The 24,023-nt window shown below is 37.8% G+C and overlaps 1 protein-coding gene across 1 annotated transcript in view; it reads right to left on the bottom strand.

Annotated features, from left to right (window-relative positions):
- The window catches only part of LOC122813538 (vitamin D3 hydroxylase-associated protein-like), a gene marked incomplete in the record, with an annotated part of 1,040,187 nt that overhangs the window by 138,157 nt on the left and 878,007 nt on the right, over nt 1-24,023 (bottom strand). The window contains 2 exon segments of the mRNA XM_044085913.1: nt 4,008-4,107; nt 6,718-6,815. Of these exon segments, the coding sequence (XP_043941848.1) occupies nt 4,008-4,107; nt 6,718-6,815 (198 nt within the window).

Genomic DNA, 24,023 nt, shown 5'->3' with positions numbered 1-24,023 from the left:
GTATCTTAATATTTCTAGTATGTTTAGAAAGGTGTAGTGAGAATCTTGGGGCATGGTGGGGGATCTGTAGCAAGCTACAATTTGGATTGCAGTCTTACCTAGTGTTAGTTGCACCTGGAGAATTTCAGATGCATTGTGTTGGGCAACTAGCCTGGAGGTGTGAATATCCTTGGTGAAAATGGACACTCCTCCACCTTTAGTGTTTCGGTCTTGGTTTTGTGGCCGAAAAGTGTGGTAAGAGTTGTAGCCTGGTATTGCAGGGGTGCTCCCTGGAGCCTTGCACCAAGTCTCAGTCACTGCACAGATATCGATGTTCTCTTTTAGGAGTGCCTCGAGAGAGTACATTTTGAGGTTTAGACTTCTAGCATTGAGTAGCATTACCTTCAGATTTTGCATGCTTGTATCTGTTAAGGTGGTGGTTTTGTCCTTTAAATCTTGCCTAAAAAAGGCACTATAGGGCTGGCAAGAGCTTTAGTCAGTAACCTGAATCCCAGGGGTGACAGGTGCAGACCATCTCTGGCAAAGCATTGTGGTTTGTCGATCATGTCTTCCCAGGTAGACAGATACGTTCGCAGATGACTGCAAACTGGGCATCATAATCGACTCTCCAGCCGACACAAGCATCCTCCAAAAGGGCCTCATAGAAACAGACAACTGGTGCCAGAGCCATGGCCTCAAGCTAAACGCCAAAAAGTGTATAGTCATCCCCTTTGGCAAAAACAAAGTGCCCACAAATTACCACATAGGTGGTAATCCATTAAGTACAGAAGAAGTAATTAGGGACCTGGGGACCCAAGTTGATAGCAATCTCTCATTTGACAACCACGTGGCCAAAGTGGTTAGAAAAACATTTTATATAGCCCACCTAATCATGAAGGGATTCACATCTAGATCAGGGAGGTCATCGTGCCTCATTACTCATCCCTCATCAGGCCCATAATTGAGTACAATGCCCCTTTTGGGATGTACCTTACCAGACACCTGCAGCAACTGGAAAGACCCCAAAAGTACCTCACCAAGAGGATCAAAGGCTCAAACAGATGCCATATGCTGCCCGGTTAAAGAAACTCCAGCTCTACTCAGTGGCATACCACCTGCTCAGAGGCGATCTGTGCCTGACGTATAAAGCCATGTCCAACCCGGAATTAATGGACATGCTGCACCTCAGAAAATCCAAATCCCATCGAGCTATGCGCTCGAGAGACTTGAACCTCAGCACTGAAATAAATAGGACATGCTGGAGGGACAGATTCATAACCCAGAGGCTCCCTTCACTCTGGAATAAAATCCCAGTCCAGGTTAGGCAGAGTCCCTCATTGACTCTCTTCAAGAGGAATCTTGATGAGTGGATGGGAGATCATAGGTTTACCCCGAGTATCACTTCCGTGTCACTGTTAGACAGAGGCACAGTATACTAACCTCGAAAAAGGGCATAGCAAAATTAATTTAAAATGGGTGGCGAAAGCCAAACACACTCTGGCTAGGCTTATAAATGCCCTATGGCAGATAGCCTAGTATGAACCTATGAACCTATACTGGATCCCCTTTGAATGACACCAGAAACTTAGCCAATTGTTGAAGTCAATCATTTTGTCCTTATACTGTGTTATCATTCTGGCCAAAGGCAGGATGCTACTCAGGGCTAGGGTCATACCTGCCTGGGCCACATGATCTGTGAGCTCTTCCATGTCTCTTTTCATGTAGTCCAGGGAGGCACATCTCAAGTCATTCACTCCAGCACGGACAATGACAGAGTCGTAATTGTACTTGTTGTGGAGTGACTTGAGTGCATGGGTTATGTGGCGGATCCTGGCACCCGACAGGCAGCTGACTGTAATTTTCTCCTTGTTCAGCATGGTGAGTGGGACATTGGTGTGCCTGACTATAGAGTCACCTATGACTATAGTGTTAGGCACATTGTCTTGCCTTAGGGGCTGTTGTTGGGTGGCACACTGGTGTTGTGAGCTATGTGTCCCTTTGGTTGTGACTGGTGTTTGTTTGAGTTTCAGCTTCAAAGGTCCTTGTTGCTTGGGCAGGTTAATGTTAAGGGCTTCCACACATGTGGGTTTAGTGTTGCTATGTGTGGGTGTTGATGGTGTGGGTTTTGAAGGGCTATGAGTTGCTTGAGGTGTAGTGCATGTGTTAACCTTCTCCTCTTGACTGTCTAGCACAATCTTGGCCGGAGAGAGCTTTGCTTCCAGTTTGGCTATGTAAGTGCATCTCTCACAGGTTGTAGTGTTGGGTGGTAGGAGGAGAGTGTTGTCTGTGTACATGAGGCAGTTGCTGCATTGTCCCAAAATGCCCAAATTCACCAGGTGGACAGGAGAAATCACCGGAAGCTGACCCTTGGACATGCCTGTTTAGGTGCTTTTTTTGTAAAGTGTAAGAGCTGTTTTCCCTTAACTTTGCAAGGTACTTTGCAATTATAGGCTGTTTAGTGCCTACGATTAATTTCACCTTATTGAGAAGGAGAGTTGAGTGCTTGTATCAGTTTCAGGCTTCCTAGTGCTTTCCAGCAGGTTCTAGAGCAAGTGCTAGTCACAGGGGTTCAGATTTTAGTGCTACTACTGAGAAACCAGCTAATTCTAAGGGAAAATCTGAAGAGCAGACTTTCTGGCACCTGGAATAGTTTAACTGTAGCCTCGCGGTGCTGCACGATGCGAAAAATGTGCAAACATGCGTTTTTAAGCCAGAAAGTTGAAAGGGATAGAAATCAGCCCAAAAAGGCTAATAAATTACAATTTCATAGCTGGAAACCACTCCTTTAGTGTTAGATAGGCAGTACATTATTATGAACAATACAATACTATATGTACAATATTATATATTATGAACTTTTTTAACAAAACCTACTGCTAATGTCTATAGTTTTTGATCATGGCATTATAAGCCTGAAAGCCATAGTGGGTTACTGTGTAATATTTTGCTTAATTTGGACCATTAAAATGAATGAGCTTGAGTTCATGAAAATGTCTGTGCTGTATGATGTAGATCCATCATAGACCTGGTTGTGTGGTACTAGCCGATTATGTGATGTATATTAATATTGTGCCTCTGTGGTGTATCCTGAGCAGTCCCACTACTACAAAGCATAGCAATACTCTAAAAACATTGTGATGCACAAGCCACACCCCTTCACCAACATGAAGGCAAGAAGTGTTTGTGTGCAGGGCCTCCTCCTATACCCTAGATGTGTAGTGAAGTGTTCATTGTCTAAGGTTTCCTCATTCAGCTGACCAGCCAAGACAGTAAATGCTTATAAGATAAGCATGCTTTTGTCTAGAGTTCTTCCTTCCTTATAGAAGTAAAGATGATTTTTCAGCAGTACTTGCATACCTTTCTCCTCCTGCCTAGGCCTTCTTCAGGGCTACAGCTTTAGTTACAATGTCTCCAAATATGATATATTAGAGTGATCTTTTTAAAAATGTTACTTACACAGCCATTGTAAGCAGCACTTGGTATATCACACATATAACAGAACTGTCCAAAAGCAGATGGATTTCCCAAATTATATCTGGACAAACAAGGGTCTGCCAGTGAGAGGGTCTTAGAAGCATTGCTGGGGTCTAAAACACTGCTGTACACCATAATTTAATGGTAAGCAGTTGGCTTCAGCACTATGCCTTCAATGTTTTTATGAATTAGAGTCAGTTGTCAGTGGCAAAGTGAAATATTAATAGGCCTAGGAATCACATTGTGGAACATTAGTGAGCATATATTTTATAATGATGTAATGAAGGGAAGAATTAATCCCATCCTCAATGCAGGTGCCAGCTGTATAGGAAGGTTGTGAGCTAGAAACATGCATGCTGATGTGTTTTCTGTGGAGCGACGAACTTACCTCTTATTTGATGCATTAGAAAACCTTCACAGATCCCATCTATGATTTTTTTCTTAATTGCTCCTTTTAGTCTTTCAATTGCCAAACTTTTTAAGACATCAGTTTAATATGCACAACACCACTAAATAAACTAATGCAAAACTTACCATACTGATGCAAAACTTACCAAAGGTTTTAAGACAAAGGCAAAAATTTTCTTTAGCCACACTGGAAGTCTATGAATCCTTATTGATGGTTCTAAATTTGGATCAACTATGTCCCCCTTCCTACAAAGTAAAAATACACTTTAATTTTATTTAGTTCAATAGCACTTAATGACAGTTATTTTGCATATGTATTCCTAATAATATAATATTTATATTTTACAACTGAGTATGCTACTTCAAAGAAAAGTTCGCATTCATAGGATTAATGTATGTCGTGACACTGGGATTGATGTATGTTGTGACACTGCAGTCTGTTTTTAATCAGTTTTTGTTCTTCCACAAATGATATAGTATGACATAATATTTCTGTAAGTAAAATGGCCAAGGTATACATTTACATCTCTAAATGTTATATACCAGAATGATCTTTTTTGAAAATGTTAGCTTACACAGCCATTATAAGCACTACTGAGTTAGCATATCTCACATATACAGTGCATTTACATATCTATAAAGTCATTTATATTCTAACTTTTACTAAAATAATGCTCAAAACTAACATTCGCTTCTTCATACGATGCATTAAAACTGGATATCTGACTTGGAATGTGTGTACTTATCTATATTTAGATCGTACTATTCAAAAGTTGCACTAAACATCATATTAATAACACAGAGGTACCTGATTTTAAATTTTAGCAGCTGTAGTAAAGAAAATGCAAGAGCATGTATCAAAGTAGTAAAATATTTATAAATACAATTTAAAAATTAAGTAAGATGGCTTTAGTGTGTATAACACAACAACAGCATTGCAAACAGCACAACATAAATTACATCCTAAGGAAATTAACTTGTAGTTGGTATTCACTTTTTCCGGTCACTTGATGATGAAAAAAGATTATGTATAACTGCCCCAAGAGTCTGTGAGAATATAAACAATGGAAGTTCTGTTTATGTATATAGGAACTACTTGAGAGTTTTTTGAGTTTTGCAAGGAAGTCAATATATTCTAGAAGGAATATAGCAGGCACACTGTAACAGCATACGAAAATGAATATCTATATATATGTGTGTGTGTGTGTGTGTGTGTGTGTGTGTGTGTGTGTGTGTGTGTATATATATATATATATATATATATATATATATATATATATATATATATATATATATATATATAAAATATATATATAAAATGTATATACATATATATATATATATATATATATATATATATATATATATATACATATATAAAACATGTAGTCCTGCACTTCATAGAAATAAGGAAAGGGAAGGTGATAGAGAAGAGGCATACAGGAAAGAAAGAAGGACGGGAGGTTATTGTAAGCTCTGTATACATGCACTACAATCATCGTGCTTGTTTATCATGTACATGTACATGTAGTACAGTTCAAATGTAGTATATCTGTCATGGGTGATCTGTTAGTACTGGATGTAAATTAATATGGGATTGTTAAGGGAAGGTCCAGCCTCTTAAATCTAATAACTCTTTCTGCAGTGCTATCAGTTGCACCGGATGATATCCAAACCTCAGCCCCATAAGGCAGCCATGTCTGTTCTGTTCTCCTTTACCCATTGGTCTGCCATCTTCTATCTGAGCTCTGGTTTCCACCAAAGCTTCACTACACAGATGTCCAGTGCACTCTGTCCCCAGGATAGTTGTGCTCATCTGCCCGTCCTCCCTGCTGAGTGCTGATGTGTATTTCTTTACTGATATTTGTTTACCTGGAAAGTCAGATTGGGCCAGAAGCCCATTTTCAGTGGAGGCCTGGAGAGATAAGCTCCACAGAACTATAAGCAAAATACAATAATTAGATAGTACAATAGCCAAAAGAAGAAGAAGAATAGTATACATGTAGTAAGATGCAGAATACACATCATCTATTTAGGCTATACAAAGAAGTATTCAATACAGTTTTCTAGTAGATACAGGTTCAAAAAGAAAAATTCAAGCATTTCAGTGAAGATCACTGTGAGAAAAATAAAATTAGTACTGTGTACATATTAAATAAAAGTTATGAATATATATATATATATATATATATATATATATATATTTTTTTTTTTTTTTTTTTTTGGGGTAGTAATAGCGCTGAGGAGTGGGAGAAAATGAGGTAAGGAGTGGACAGTGTGATGAGAGAGTCATATGTATCTTCTAAGTCAGGTGTGGCACAAGAGCAATGCCAGTTTTTGGATAGATGTGCAAATAGTAGTTGTTTAAAACTGGTAGATTCAGATGTGTTTTGAAGGGTGTTGGGTAGAGAGTTCCATGATTTGGCTATTTGATTTGAAAATAGGGCTTCTAATAGGGCTTGTTTGAGAAGCCGCGGTGGTGCAGCGGTAGTGTTGTCGCCTCACAGCAAGAGGTTCTCCCGTTCGATTCTCGGCTGGATCGCCTTCTGTGTGGAGTCTGCATGTCCTCCCCGCAGTCGAGTGGCATTCGAAAGACATGCATAAGTGAGCGTGTCTTCGTTGAATGTTGGGCATCGAGCTGGCACCTCGGCACTATAAAAAATCTACTGCCAATCATTAGCAGACTGGAGTTCTGCTGTGGTGACCCCTAACTGGGAAAAGACAAAAGAAGAACAACAACAACTAAGACAACCGATTGAACAACACATTTTGTTTCTTCTGATACTGACATATTTTGTGAATTTTCCTGCTACACATATTCACAATTAACACTTTAAGTCCAAATAGCTGTCTTACAGATGGTCAAGCAACGTAGTACCAGCATCTGCCATAATGCCTCTGAGAAATAGCTCATAAAATACGTATTCCATCTTCGGTGGAGAGAATGGTATCAGCTGATAAGAGAAAAGAAAAAAAGTCACATTTCAGTTGTATCTTTAATGAGAAGTTTCATATGCTTTCAAATTAAGTTTAAGTATCAACCTTAAATTCTTCTTTGATTTGTACCAGAAAACATGGGCTATGAAATTATGTCACTTATAAGAGTAGTTCTCATGGAAACAGATGAAGCCCTACTAAAATTAAATTTAAATTGGTTTAGAGTGATTCTGTAATCAGTTAGAATCACTAATGACAAAGCCAACAGTCCCTAAAATGTCAAGTTCAGAAACACAGGAGTATGGAATGTTGACAGTTCTGGAGCCAGGGATGTAGCAGCAATGTGTTTTATAAGTGAAATGGTAGCATACTCCTTAATCATCACAAATAAAACACAGTTTTGCATAATGTATCACAACAAAAATTTACTCTTTGAAATGGGAGGAGGTTATAACTGTGCCACCAGTTTTCTCAAAGAAATAGGGAAAATCCAACTTCAGAGATTCTAATCATCACGATTGTCTAGTCATCCACTGTCTCCACAAAATAAAACCCTGACTCAGTAACATCAACCTGGCCCAAGTCTAGCAGGTAAACCTGACTGTTCACGAACCTCCCTCAACTCTGCTGTAACTGGAGAAACGGTTACATAGCAGGGGGTACACAGTGCATTGCTTTATTCTATGATGCGTATTTCCCTTGTAGGGGTTTCATGGTTCTGAGCTTTTAGACTTTCTGCTATCATGCTTTCAGTTTGAATATATATTTTTGTCTAGAAATCAGAATTTATTTTAAAATATATTCAACACAGGATATTCTTTGAAAAAATATAGACACAAAAGTAGAGAGCAAAGAACATATGTAATAAAATACTATATTAAAAATTCAAGCTGCTTCTGTGCATCCAAATAAATATGTCCCGTCAACATGCACACAAACATCTGAGGAAAAGAAAATGGAAATATCAAGTAAAATTGTGATAGTAGGTTATGGACTATTAGAAAAACAAACTGTTCTTACAAACTAAACTTTAAATTTTATGCATCCATATGTTACCAGCTGTTATTTTTTTTATCAGATAAAATGCTTTAACCATACAAAAGTGTATCTATCTATCTAGCTATCTATATATATATATATATATATATATATATATATATATATATATATATACACATATATAGTCATATACATCTATGTATATACATACATATTTTATATATATATATATATATATATATATATATATATATATATATATATAATTTATTTATTTATTTATTTATTTATTTCCAGTTTGATTACCGGGGAAGTCCACTGGGCCCAGAGGACCCATTTTCAGTGGAGGCCCAGGGAGAAAAGCTCCAAAATACATGTTACAGTACCTATAAAAAGTATAAAAGATACATTGTAAAGAACAGTTTACAAAATATTTACATTCAGTATAACACACAGTCAAACAAAAATTCATTATGGTTGATCTTGAGAGTTACAGAGGTTCATTTATGAAAACACTCTTGTAATGAAAAACTACTTTTAAATGGCACCATTAAAAAGAATGTAGAAAACACTTTGCGTTTCTCCATTTGACTGCCTGTGATCTGTCTGATAGGTAACTGGAGAACCAGGATAAAGTGTTTGGTGAGAGTTGGAGGTTTGAGAGATGATAGAGAAGGTGTTTGTGGGAAACAGTATCAAAAGCTTTAGAGAGATCGAGCAAAACAGTAGAGAACAAGAGTCTTGAGTCTCAGTAATGTGTATAGCGCGTCGTGTAAATGCGTACTGCTGTAGTATCATAATGTAGTTAGGTAGGGGTTTGAATCCTGTACTTGCCAACTGTAAGTGTGTGCGTCTCCCTGGGGAGGAGCAACCTTTAAGGGTGGGAGGATGGCATAATGGTTAAGGTGTTTACCTTACAGACACAAGGTGCAGGGTTTGATTCTCACATGGGGCAACTGGCTAGGCTTGAAATGGCCCACAAGGGTAGTTAGCCCAGTACTACTCTATGAACCTATGATTGACAGTTTCTAGGAAAGACAGTAGAGCAGTAATAGTGCTATGGCCTGGGCGAAAACCATGTTGAGTAGGTGTAAGAAGATGGTTTTGGGTTAAAAAAGGCATAATTGGTGGTGGATGCACTTTTCTAAGATTTTAGAGATTGGTGAGAGCAGAGCAATAGGGCGGAAATTTGAGATGTCGATGTTTTTGCCTCCTTTGTGAAGAGGAAGAATGTAAGCTGAGCACCAGAGTTTGGGGACGTATGATTTCTTTATAGATCTGTTAATAATGATGCTGATTGGGAGAGCTATATCATCAGCAGCACACTTAGGAAGGAGGAGGGAATATTGTCAGGAGCATTGGAGCAGGGTTTAAGTTTAGATAGAAGTATTTTTATAAAGTTAGTGGAGACAGGTTTGAGCTCGAACATAAGGGGATGGTTATTAGAAGAATTGGATGGAGCAACAAAAAATGCTCCGGTTCCACCAATAAGTGCCATGCTACCCGTAAATAAAATTCAATTTATTAAGACAACAGGACGAACATTTCAAGAAATGAAAAATATGTAAACGTGTCTTAGTTAAGCGCTTTCACCCATCACAACTGGGCTTCCTCAGAACTAAGACGCCGGCCATTGAAAACAGTTTTTAAAAAGACTAGTTTGGCGCCAAAAAATCTTTTTCCTTTTCTTAAAGAGACAATAACAACTGCTTTATGGCGCTGTTTAAATAACTATTTAAATTGTGCACATACGTACATATATAAATTAAATTCAAATCTATTTTAATATGATAGTTCATCTACTCTTGTCATCCAATAGGTACTATGACTGATCATAAAAATAATAATAATAATATAACAATATATTAAAGCTCCAAAATACATCACAAAATATGTTACACAAAATGTTTCTAAGCCCTTATGAAAACTATACTCTTGACTTATACGAACATCTATAATAAATACAATATAAAATTTTTGTATTAAATACTATTTAATATATAAGTGTATTTAGCATTTTATTCAAATATTAAAAATTATGCTTTTAACATTGTATGTGGTTGTATAAAATAATTTATAAATATATAAATATGTTAATAAAAATAATTTGTAAATATTTAAATATGTTAAAATAGGTAAAATTAATATTAGTATAATTCATAGTTAGACGACACTATACAATAGATAAAATTTAGATAAACATAATTACGGTTGCAGTACACTATTTGTATAATAATGGTTTAACTGCAATAAAGTCATTTAGCCCGGGTGGAGTGGTGTAGTCCAAGTATATTTGCCACCAAACTTCTTTATAACTTAATATACTTTTAAAATCTCCACCCCTATGATCTACAACTATATTATCAAGTATAATAAATTTGAACTGATGATCACCACCTTTGGTTTTTAAATGTCTGTATAATGCATTGGTTTTATCTTTTGTTTTGATGCTATACATATGATCATAAATTCTCTTCTTAAGACATCTCTCCGTCTTTCCTACGTAAAAACTTGGGCATTTTTCACATTTCGCTAAGTAAATTACCATTTTTGTATTACAATTACCAGTTTTGGATCTTATAACAGATCGATGTCCATTCTTCAGTCTTAGTTTACTCTCTTGGAACATATACTTACATTGATTGCAGAAGCCACAGTTCATACTTCTGTTATTACTGTTTTTACACTTTTTATAATCATTAGTCAAATAGTTATGTCCATGTTCAACTAATGACTTCATATTCCTCCCCATTTTATATATAAAATGGGGTTTATTGCCCAAAATTTTGAATAAATTAGCATCACTAGTTATTATATACCAAAATGTATACATCATACTTTTTATATTTTCTACACATAAATTATACTGTAAAACACAGGCTCTTTGATATGATGGAGGCAAAATACTAGTATTATCCTTACTATCCATGTTAACTGCATAGTGTTCACCTAATACATTGCCAGCACCTAATAATGGTCTATATTTTATATTCCACTGCTGAATAACATAACTAACTATTTCTTCCAACATTTTAATCGTGTAACCCCTTTGTAAAAATAAATTTTTAATAAATTCCAATTCTCTTTTCAAATAATCCAAATTCGATACCATACAAGCTGCATGAATACATTGGCCCTTGAATACATTATATTTTATTTTTGGGGGGTGGCAGCTAGAATAAGCTAAATAATTATTAGAAAACGTATCTTTTCTATATATTGTAGATTGTATTACGTCTTCATGGTGAAAAATATAAGTATCTAAATAGGGTAACCCTATGTGACTGTGTGAAAAAGTGAATTTCAAATATTCACTACTACTATTAAGGAAGTTAATAAAATGGTATAATGTATCACTGTCTGAGTCCCATAAAATATATATATCATCCAGAAATCTGGAATAATATTTAGCATGTTTGAAATACTTATTAGGAAAACGTTGGGTGTCTTCCCAATATAGCATAACCAGGTTGGCAAATATGGGGGCACAAGCTGCCCCTATAGCCACCCCCCTGGTTTGTTTAAAATATTCTCCTTCAAAGTAAATAAAATTATTATCTAAGACTATAGACATCATTTCAACAAGTAAGCAAATTTCATCCCATTCAAAATTAGTATATCTGATAATACTATTGCTGAAGGCCTCCAGGCCTTCCTGTTTAGGGATGCAAGAAAACAAATCAATGACATCTATAGTCACAAAAATAGTACCTTTTTTGAAATTGTCAATGGGATAGTTGTTAAGAAAAACCCATGAGTCCTTTACCATATGTTTTATTACCGTGTATAAAAATTTTAATTTATAATCTATGTATCTACCTAACGGAAAAGTCTTAGAATAACTACCTGATACAATGGGGCGAAAAGGGGGATCGGTGGTGTCCTTATGAATTTTAGGTATGCCTACCAAAGTGGCTACCTTAGGAAATTTAACTTTAATATATTCATAAATCTCTTGAGTAATCCTTCCATCAATTAAATATTCCTCTAAATAGGAGTCTATTCTCTGATAAGCTATATTAAGCTCGTTTAGAGATATTGTATCATAATTTCCTGAAAGATGTAAAATATCAAATTTTTTTTGGTATATTGAATATTGTCATATAGTACTACACCACCCCCTTTGTCAGGTTTCATTACTCTAGTGTTATGATCATTTCTAATCTCTTTAAGTAAAGCACTTTCCTCTTGTGTTAGGTTACTACTGTTGGTTATCCGACTTAGATTATAACTTTCTTGATATATTTCCCTTATAATAATTTTTTCAAACATGTCTACAGTGGGATGATTCGGTGGAATAAAGGTGCTGGCTTTCTTCAACTGCTTAATAGAATTACAAGTATTGTATGTGTCGTCTACTTGCAAAGAATTGTTAAAAAATGCTGCTAAATTAATTTTCCTTATATATTTTTTAAAATCAATTATTAAATCAGTCATATTAAATTTAGGATTAGGGACAAATTTCATACCCTTGGCTAAAACATCAAAGTGTGCACGTTTTATGGAGACATTTGAATAATTATAAATATTAAAATTATTGTATGTATAAATGCTACCAGCATTTATTATTCCATTATCTTTAACATGTGTATTGTTTTCTATTCTATTTTCATATATATCACTGTCTCCTTCACATATAATCCCTTTAGTAATACTAGGCAATGATTCTACTTCCAATAATTCTGATTGTACTTCTTTATTGGATAAACCCATTTCCTCTGATATCTGTTCTGATATGGTTGTGTTGTATCCAGTGAGTCTTTCTGAAAATCCTGTCTAGTATATAAACTAGAACTTTCACTGGAACCCCAATAATTTTGATTTTTATTAGTACAGCCTTGCACATTATTCTCTCTAGATTCAGGCCAAAGGTATGCTGTACCTTTATTATATTGTTCTCTGTTCCTTTGCATTTTTATAGATTTACGCTGACAGAGCTTAGTAATCCATTTTTCAGCTTCCACATATTGCTTATTATACAGTTTCTCCCATTCATTATATAACAAATCATTAACTATTCTAGTGTTAAGTTTTTCTGTTTCCTGAATTAATTTACTCAATTTTTCGTCGTTAAATCTCATTAATAACTGTATAAAATTACAACCACATTCATCAAACAAAGTATTGAATTTGTTTTTACCATCATTCGTTAAGTCCAAACCCATGGGTTGTTTAAAAAACCTCAACCCCATAGGTACAAGTTTACTTTCCACACATTTAGTTAAATACATATTATCAATTTTCAACCCATTAATCTGTTTTAACTTCTTTCCTAACAAAAAAAATCATATTTTTTAAATTGCCTGTTTCTTCAATAGTCGGTGATTTATGTTAGTAATGGTTTTCAAATTGTCCATATCATAATTAAATGTCAAAAATTGATTAAATTGATTGTCCTTAGAATTTAAGCAATTATTCCTATATAGCATACCTAGTTTGTGGTGGGTTTTCTTAATATTTTGTTGAATATGTATGTCAAACCTGAGGAATTCGTCAATAGTAATGCCGAGAAGTTTAGCAGAGGGAACCACTTCTATAGGGGAGTTGGTATGACTAAGGACTTTGAAAGCATTTTTGTCACAGGAGTAAGTCTTTGTGGGAGGGAATAGTAGACTTTTTGATTTATTTGCATTGAGAGAGAGGTGGTTTTGGTGCATCTAATTTTCAGTAGTTGAAAAAGCAGTTTGGGTTTTAGTCAGCAGTTCAGGAAGGTTTGAGGCAGAGCAGATTAAGGTTGAGTCATCTGCGTATTGAATGATTTTAGCATCAGGAATAGCAGTGTGAAAGTTATTGATACAGATGTTAAAAAGCATTGGCCCAAGGATGGATCCCTATGGTATGCCAATTGGGGTAAGTAAGAAGGAAGAGGTGGAGTTTCTCCATTTGACTGCCTGTGATATGTCTGATAGGTAACTGGAGAACCAGGATAAAGTGTTTGGTGAGAGTTGGAGGTTTGAGAGATGATAGAGAAGGTGTTTGTGGGAAACAGTATCGAAAGCTTTAGAGAGATCGAGCAAAACAGTAGAGACCAAGAGTCTTGAGTCTCAGTAATGTGTATAGCACATCGTGTAAATGCATACTGCTGTAGTATCATAATGTAGTTAGGTAGGGGTTTGAATCCTGCACTGGCCAACTGTAAGTGTGTGTGTCTCCCTGGGGAGGAGCAACCTTTAAGGGTGGGAGGATGGCATAATGGTTAAGGTGTTTACCTTACAGACACAAGGTACAGGGTTTGATTCTCACATGGGGTAATTGGCTAGGCTTGAAATGGCCCACAAGGGCAGTTAGCCTAGTACTACTCTATGAACCTATGATTGACAGTTTCTAGGAAAGACAGTAGAGCAGTAATAGTGCTATGGCCTGGGCGGAAACCATGTTGAGTAGGTGTAAGAAGATGGTTTTGGGTTAGAAAAGGCATAAGTTGGTGGTGGATGCACTTTTCTAAGATTTTAGAGATTGGTGAGAGCAGAGCAATAGGGTGGAAATTTGAGATGTCGGTGTTTTTGCCTCCTTTGTGAAGAGGAAGAATGTAAGCTGAGCACCAGAGTTTGGGGACATATGATTTCTTTATAGATCTGTTCATAATGATGCTGATTGGGAGAGCTATACCATCAGCAGCACACTTAGGAAGGAGGAGGGAATATTGTCAGGAGCATTGGAGCAGGGTTTAAGTTTAGATAGAAGTCTTTTTATAAAGTTAGTGGAGACAGGTTTGAGCTCGAACATAAGGGGATGGTTATTAGAAGAATTGGATGGAGAAAAGAGTGGGACAGGTGGGTTATTGCTGGGGAAAGTCTTGGTCAGGTCAGATATTGTTTCTATGTGTATATATATATATATATATATATATATATATATATATATATATATATATATATATATATATATATATATATATATACACACACACACACACACACACACACACACACACACACACACACACATATACAGATATATATATACAGATATATATATATATATATATATATATATATATATATATATATATATTGGTCCCACCTAGCTGATCCAACTCTTAGAACTTTGAATTTCATATGGCTGATACCATATGATTGAATTTTTAAGACTTTGAACGTTATAAACTAATATCTCCATACAGTGCGGAATGGGAAATTTTCCCTTTTCCTCACGGTAGTGTGATCTCTGAGTTGGTATACTTAAGTAGCGGGGGGTTCAGGGGGCTTGGCCCCATGTATAAACATCCATGATTTTTTTTTGTATTTTTTTTTTAAATAGATGTTCAAAGTCTTAAAACTCCGATCATATGGTGTCAACCTTAGGAAATTCAAAGTTCTAAGACTTTGATCATTTAAATGGGACCTACATATATATATATATATATATATATATATATATATATATATATATATATATATATATATATATATGGGTCCACTTTGTAATTTTGAAATACTGAAATCTCAAATTTCATTATTCCAAAACCACAAACCCAAAAACCCAACCACAACTCACAAACCCGAAAACACAGAACTGCGAAATTCAAAATCCCATACCTACTCTACACATACAGTACACGCATAAACATACACAAAACTTTCCCCCATAATCAAACAAACTAATTTAAACTTCATATAAGCAGGGGGGCAAGCCCCCCTGCACCCCCCCACTTATATATTCTAACTCCAAGATCGCACAAACAGTAACACAAACGAAACTCACACACATCTTACAGTCCCTTATAGGTTCATAGGTAGGTACTAGGCTATCTGCCTGAAGGCATTTATAAGCCTAGCCAAAATATGTTAGCTTTCGCCGCCCCCTTAGATTAGTTGCCTGTGCCTCTGTCCAGCACAGCCACTGAAGTGATCCCCGGGGAAAACTTTCTGTTTCCCATCCACTCGTCAAGGTTTCTTTTGAAGAGTGTTGGCGAGGAGCTCTGCCTAATGTAGATTGGAATCTTGTTCCAAAGCATGGGAAGTCTCTGGGACAGGAATGTATCCCTCCAGCATGTCCTGTTTATTGCTGTGGTGAGGTTTCGATCCCTAGAATGTGGCTCGAGGGGATAAGGTTTTCTTTAGGTGGAGCATGTCCATCAATTCTGGGTTGAACATGGCCTTGTATGTCAGGCAGAGATCACCTCTGAGTAGGCGGTATGCAACCGAGTACAGTTGGAGTTTCTTCAGTCGAGCTGCATAGGGCATCTGTTTGAGGCAAACATACACATAACAGTCACAGCTCACACTTACACACACTAAACCCCTAACCAACATACTTACACAAGCAAATGTACCAAAATTAAGCCCAAACATCCACACTCCGTACCACCGGAAGCAGAAATTCAAAATATCCATGCTTCAGTATTTTGAATTTCGCACTTCAGCCGGTTTTGGAAATGTGAGTATTTGGCTTTGTAAATTTGAAATACTGAAATACTGATTTCAGTATTTCGAATTGGAAAGCCTTCTAGCTTATCAGTGGGGTGGTAAGCACTAGGTGGCCTGTCTACCATGAGAGGAGTCATTCTTGGTCCAGAAATTGTAGTTTAGTAACCATTTGGACAGTTTGTCTGTTTCTTTCAACTTTCTGGTTTAAAAGACCACATCTGCGCTTGTTTCCCATCTTTCCTGTAACTAACCTACTGGGTAGCACTAGAAAGCCTTAAACTGATACAAGCCTTCTAGCTTAGAAGAGAGACTTTGGAGTGATTAAGTACCAGTTTTCTGTACTTTCTTGCTGTACTTAACTGTTTTCTGCCTAAACACAGATTTTTCAGTGTTTATTGTGATTTAAAAGCTTATTTTTTTCACATAGTGTACTTATTTGACTGCCTGCACTTTTAAAAAGTTGTTTTTTGTTTAAATAATTTAACTGTTGTAGGCTACACACTAAAGTGTGATAGCCTTTTCTGATTGTTTGTAGTCGTTTAAAGCCTTTTTTAAGTGTATTTTTTACTGTTTTTGCATTATATTTTCAAAAACACAAAAAAATTCCTTGTTTCCCACCTTTCTAAGCTACTATAGTCCAGTTTTCAGGCTAGTGCTGAATTCAGGGCTGTGATACTAGTTTCTGAGTTGCCCATACCTTACTTGGATAGAAGGAAGTTTCTCTGTTCACCTGTGAGAGAGGGGAGCTTTGAGCAGCCTATCTGTCCCTGGAGGAGTGGTTCCAGCCCAGAAGTTAGTAGTTTATTGGCCATTTTGGGCTAATTTCTATCTCCTTCATTTCCCTACTATAAAAACCTTGTTGGCATGGTTTTGTGCGCCGGGCAGTGCCGGTTAGCTACAGTTAAATTATTCCCAGCTCCACTAAGTCTCCTCTTCAGTTTTTCCCTTGAAACTAGTCTAACTCTCAACCTAAGAACTCAAAAAGCATCCTACAGCCCAGCACTTGCTCAGACCTAATAGCAAGCACTAATATACCCTGACACTTGATTTCCCAGCAGGGCAAGGCTCTTTATTCACCCTTCATCAACCAATCGACTAAGCAGCTCACCCTACTAGTCAGGCATGGCCAAAGGGCAATTTCAGGTGTACTCTCCAGTCTAGCTGGTGAATCTGGGTATCCTGAGGCAATGTTACAACTGCCTCATGTACACAGACAGCCCTCTCTTCCTACCACAAAACACTAACATATGTGAGAGATGCAATTATACAGCCAAACTGGAGGCTAAGCTGTCTCCACCCAAGACTGGAACAGACAGTCAAGAGGAGAAGGTTAACACTTGCACCACACCTCCAGCCACACACAGACCTACTAAAACAGCACTGGCAAAAAATACACATAAATACACAAAATCATACTTAGAGGCTCTAAATAAAAACCTGCAGAAGCATCAGAGACCACCAAAGCAGACACACAAACAACCTGAACCTCCCATCACAAACCAGACAACACATAAAACACAAAATCAATGTGCCGCACAATCACAGCCCTTAAGGCAAAATAACATACCTAACACACTAGTAATAGGTGACTCTGTAGTCAAGCAGACTGACGTCCCACTCACTAGGCTGGACAAGCAGAAGGTTACTGTTAGTTGCCTGTCGGGAGCCAGAATCCGCCACATAACACAAGCACTCCAGAACAAGTACAAATATGACTCTGTCATTGTTCATGCTGGTGTGAATGACCTGAGACGTACCTCCCTGGACTACATGAAAAGAGACATGGAAGAGCTCTCTGATCATGTAGCAAAGGCTGGTATGACCCTGACCCTGAGTAGCATCCTGCCATCACCAAGAAGGATACCTCAGTATAAAGAAAAAATGATCAATTTCAACAATTGGATAAGCTTCTGGTGTCATTCAAAGGGGATCCAATGTCTGTCAGCCTGGGACGACATGCTCGACAAGCCACATTGCTTCACAAGAGATGGCTTACACCTATCACCCCTAGGCTTTCAAATACTGGCCAAGGTTCTTGCTGCCCCCATAGTGCCTTTTTTAGGCAAGGTTCAAATGTCAAACCCACTTCTGTAAATAGCACAATTAACAAAAAACTGAGGGTTATGCTACTCAACGCCAGAGTTTAAATCTCAAAATGCACACACTCAAAGCACTCCTCAGTATGGAGAACGTTGACATCTGCGCAGTAACTGAAACCTGGTTCAAGGCTCCAGAGAGCACCCCAGCACTAGCGCGCTACAACTCATACCACACGTTTCGGCCACAGAACATGGACTGAAACTCAAACAGAGGGGGTGTATCCATATTCATCAAGGATACCTACACCTCCAGGTTAGTGGCACAGCATGATACCTCTGAGATAATCCATGTGCAACTAACATCGGGCAAATCTGCAATGCAATTTGTGGCCTGCTACAGATCACCCTCTATGACCCAGGACCACCACTCCACCTTTCTGGAGACACTGGAAAACATGAAGGTCCTAGCGAACACCCTGATATTGGGCGATTTCAATTACCCTACCATTAACTGGGAAAACTACTTGAGTACAAACTCACAGGCCCAGCGCTTCCTGGAATTCATCAACTCAAATGCCCTGGATCGGCTGGTAAACTCCTCTACAAGATGTGAAAACATATTGGACCTGGTCATCACCAGCATGGGCGACAGGTGTTCTACACCGGAGATCAACCCGTCACTGGTTAAATCAGACCATAAACTAATCACTCTGGATGTCCACACCCCACCACTACCCCTAACTAAGGAAACCACAGTAAAAAACTTTTCTAAAGCAAACTTCACCTTACTTAAGACAGAGGTGGTAAGTTTCACAGCCCCCATGCTAAAGGATAACGCTGCCCAAGATGCAGAAACCTTTACAAATGCACTCTATGAGTACCTACAAGGATGCATGGATCATGCCATTCCTAGCAAAACCAAGACTCACTCCTCTAAGAGAAGGAAACCAGTTTGGTGGACCCCTGCTATAAACAGGCTATACAACAGAAGGAGGAAATTAGTTCAGAAAAAAAGTAAATCCCAAGAAGGAAAGACATCCCTGATTAGTATCAGTAAGAAATTAAGGTCCCTCATAAAATTATCCAAGGCTAACTTCAAAAGAAAAATAGCCAAGGATTCAAAAGATAACCACAAAGCCTTCTTTAGCTATGTTAAGAATCTAAGTGGCAACTCGCAGATATGCACTGAAATATACTGAACCTACTGATATTGCCAACATCCTGGCAGATACATTCAGTGCAAACTTCACCCCCTCTCACCCCCAAAAGGGCCCACAACAATACTGGAAAAGTGTAGTATCCCGGAAATCACAGATGCACAGGTGAAAACAGCCCTTTCTAAAGCCAAAAACGACAGCGTCAATGGGGCCAGATGGTGTTCCAGGCTGCATCTTGCACGAACTACAGAATGAACTAACCCCCCCACCTAAACACGCTGCTCAACCTCAGCCTCTCCACAGGCTATGTGCCCACAGAATGGCACACAACAACGGTTATTCCTCTCCACAAAGGAGGGGCCACAACTGACCTTGGTAACTATCTCCCCATAAGCCTGACTAGATTGGTCTGCAAGGCTATGGGGCGCATCATTATGGAACGCATTAACAAAGACATTGGGAACCTCCAAACACTTGTCCCAACGCAGTTCAGCTTTGTTAAGGGCAGATCATGCCTGCTAAACCTGGTTGACTTCTTCAAGACAGTCGCTAAGGCCATAGACGAGGGAAAGGTGGTTCACACAGCCTACCTTGACCTCGCCAAGGCTTTCGACACCATTCCCCATTCAGGGATTACAGAACAACTCACCAGCCTGAACATAAACCCCTACATCATGAGATGGGTTGCCAACTGGCTTACAGACAGAACTCACATGGTAAGAAGGTAAGAATAGCGGGCTCCAGGTCCGACTCTAAACCAATCACAAGTGGTGTCCTGCAAGGCTTGATCCTGGGACCCCTACTGTTTGGCATATTCTTCTCAGAAGTACAGGCAAAAACAGGAGGACTATAGATAACCAGGTTCGCCGATGACTGTGAACTAGGAGCCATAACTGACTCTCCGGCTGACACGGACATCCTCCAAAAGGGCCTTACTGAGATGGACACCTGGTGTCAAAGTCATGGCCTCATGCTAAATGCCAAAAAATGCATAGTCATCCCATTTGGGAAAAACAAAACACCCACAAATTACCACATAGGTGGCAGCCCTCTTAAAACAGAAGAGGTAATAAGAGATCTGGGGACCCAGGTAGATAGTAATCTGTCCTTTGACAATCATATTTCCAAAGTAGTTAGGAAATCCTTCTATGTGGCCCATCTAATTACTAAAGGGTTTGCATTTAGAAATAAAGAAGTTGTAATGCCCCTCTACTCATCACTCATCAAACCCATCATAGAGTACAATGCCCCATTTGGTATGTACCTCACAAGACACTTCCCACAGCTGGAAAGACCACAAAAGTACCTCACCAAGAGGATTACTGGCCTCAAACATATGTCCTGTGAAGCCCGACTGAAAAAACTCCGGCTGTACTCAGTGGCATATCGCTTGCTCAGAGGTGATCTCTGCCTGACTTACAAAGCCATGTCCAACTCAGAATTGATGGACATGCTCCACCTAAAAAAATCCAAGTCACTGCGAGCCACACGCTCTAGTGAGCTAAACCTCACCACAACAATAAATAGAACATGCTGGAGGGATAGATTCCTGTCACAGAGACTCCCCATGCTTTGGAACAAAATTCCAAACTACATTAGGCAGAGCCCCTCACTAACACTCTTCAAGAGAAACCTTGACGAGTGGATGAGTAACAGAAAATACACCCCTGGGATCACTTCATTGGCTCTGCTTGACAGAGAATTAATCAGTGGGGTGGCGAAATCCAACTCACTCTGGCTAGGCTTATAAATGCCCTCGATATATATATATATATATATATATATATATATATATATATAAAGATATAGATAGATATATAAAGATATAGATAGATATAAATAGATGGAGAAATAGCTAGATATAAAATTATGCAACTACTTTTCTACAGTGGTGAGGAAATAATTCTATCTTGTGCAACTTATAAACAAACTTAAGTCCAAGGAAGTCATTGTTCCACTGTACTTGGTATTCATCAGACCTATCATTGAGTACAATGCAACCTTTGGCATGTAACTAACCAGGCATATCCAACAACTTGAACGTCCACTGAGGTTCCTCACTAAAACAATACAGGGCATAAGTAATATGTCCTATGCAGACCACCTCAAGGCCCAACCCTGTTTTCTATCTCCTACAAGCTTTTCAGGGGAGATCTATGCCTGGCATACAGGACATTGTCAGACCCCACACTGATGGACCTCCTGCATATTCACAAGACAAACACTACCAGAATTACCCATTCTAAAGACTTAAACCTTGCCTGTGACATAAATAGGACCTGCTGGAGAGATAGGTATACATCCCAGAGACGACCCCGTATATGGAACAGGCACCCCATACATGTGAAGCAGAGTTCTTCCCTAATCCAATTCAAGTGCGACACAGACAATTGGATGGGAAACCAGAAATTCATCCCTGTTTTGGCACCTATGTCTCTTGCAAACAGGTAACCCTTAAATAGTTCATCTCCTAGGCTTCTGCTTACACTTATCAAAGGTATCAGAACTTGTCACAGATTTGGGATGTATGGCTAGGCTTAAAAAGGCCCTTGTGGTTGTTAGCCTAGTAAACATCTATGAACCTATGAACTTCAAGTGATATAATTAACAGTAAGTCAAGTCAAATAACATTGTCAAAATAGATGGCATTTAATAAGATGACTGCACAATACACATGCTCCAAGTATACCTCTCAACTGTACAGATTTTCACAGAATGTCCAGATTCTTGCCTCATATTTTTGGCTAGTTACTCATAAAATTGTGAATTTTTGACAAATGATTGCCAAATATTTGAGAACAAAGGTCAGAAAATAATGACAGACATTTGAGATTCAGACTTCACACCCTTCAGAAAATTCATGCTAATATAAAACCTGTTATTCTATCAACTTTCTAAATTTGTAAGAGCAATATTCAAAAAAGTCCCTATTTTTGGGCCTTTGTTCTCCCATTATTTCTGTGTTTGTCCAGATTTCTTGTGCTATGAGGATGAGAGGTGTGGCTCCAAGGTGTAACCTAGGAGCATGCAAATGAAAAAATAAGCAACACGCAAGCCTCCTATACACCCCCCCCCCACTACTTATATATAGAAACTCTAAGACTGCACAATACTGCAGAAGCACATATTCCTCAACCTCAGTATTACAATGATCTTGCACCAGTAACAATCAGCTTTCCTTTTGAACAAATGGTACAGGCAGGAAAGCTTTTGACTAAATGAACAGTCAAGTAAAATGTATAAATATATGTATATCTATATCTATATCTATATATATATATGTATACGGGAACCCTTTATAATCTCGAAATACTGAAATGTCAAATTTCAGTATCTCAAGACTATAAAGCCAAATGTTGAAAATAGCGAAAGTTCATAATCGTGAATTTGAATATCTCAAATTCGTGGTTATGGACTTGCGCTACATTTTTTCTGGGTTTGTGTGTTGATGGTGCGTGGTGCCATGTGTGGATTTAGGTGTTATGTCAGGTAAGTGACGGTTTTGTAAAGGTTTTGAGTGTGAGGTAGAGTGTATGTCACTGTGCTGATATGTTTGATGTGTGTGTGAAGGAATGGAGAGTGTGCTTGTGTGAGTTTGCTTTTGTTTTTTGTATGTGCGATCTCAGATTTAGTATATATAAGTAGGGGGGTGGGGGATGCACGGGGGCTTGCCCCCCTGCTTATGTGTGTATGAGTTGTGTATGAGTATAGTTTTGTGTTTTAAATTGTGATGTGGGTGCTTTGGTGTATGTGTGGTGTGATGTGCGGTTTGTTTGAGGTTTTGACTTTCACGGTTTTGGGCTCGGGGTTTTGTAGTTTTGGTGTTTTGTGAATTCGGTTTCATGGTCTCGAGATACTGAAATTCGATGTTTCGGTATTTCGAGATTATGAAGTGAATCCATATATATATACATATATATATATATCTACAGCTAATATATATATATATATCTACAGCTAATATATATATATATATATATATATATATATATATATATATATATATATATATATATATATATATATATATATATATATATATATATATATATATATATATATATATATATATATATATATATATATATATATATATATATATATACACAAACACACACACACACACACACACACACACACACACACACACACACACACACACACACACACGTATATATCTCTGATGATGTAAACTGGTAAAGCCCTAACTACATCCCAGATGACAGACATTCAACTCACCAGGCACCCTGCTGGTGGTAACTTTCATTAGGTTGTGTACAGGAAGGTATTGGGGGTCCCCACAGTAAAGTGAGTATTTCCCACTGCTAACGGGTAAGGTTAGACCATGCAAGTAACCTCAATGCCAGTGAAGGTTCATCCAAGAATTACAGCTGTCCAAATAAATACCACATCCAAATGGCTAACTCCTCAGTATAGGAAATTAATTAGCAGAGTTTTATTCCCGAAGGCTTGATGGTCGGCAGACATGGCAGCAAAAAACACCTATAAAAATATGTTTAATATTTATAGCTTAGACAAGAAATGGTATTTTTAAAGACACACAACTGGATGGCTACTGTGAAAAAGTATTGCTTACAGTCTCAGATCATTTTTTCATTCAGTTAGATGAAACAAGGTACAAAGCTCAGTGTTCTAAATCA

Source organism: Protopterus annectens, chromosome 10.part0 (assembly GCF_019279795.1).
Source record: "Protopterus annectens isolate FY-2018-M chromosome 10.part0, PAN1.0, whole genome shotgun sequence".
NCBI classification, from domain to species: Eukaryota; Metazoa; Chordata; order Ceratodontiformes; family Protopteridae; genus Protopterus; species Protopterus annectens.
The sequence above is the reverse complement of the archived record's forward strand: the minus strand, read 5'-3'. Positions and strand labels throughout refer to the sequence as shown.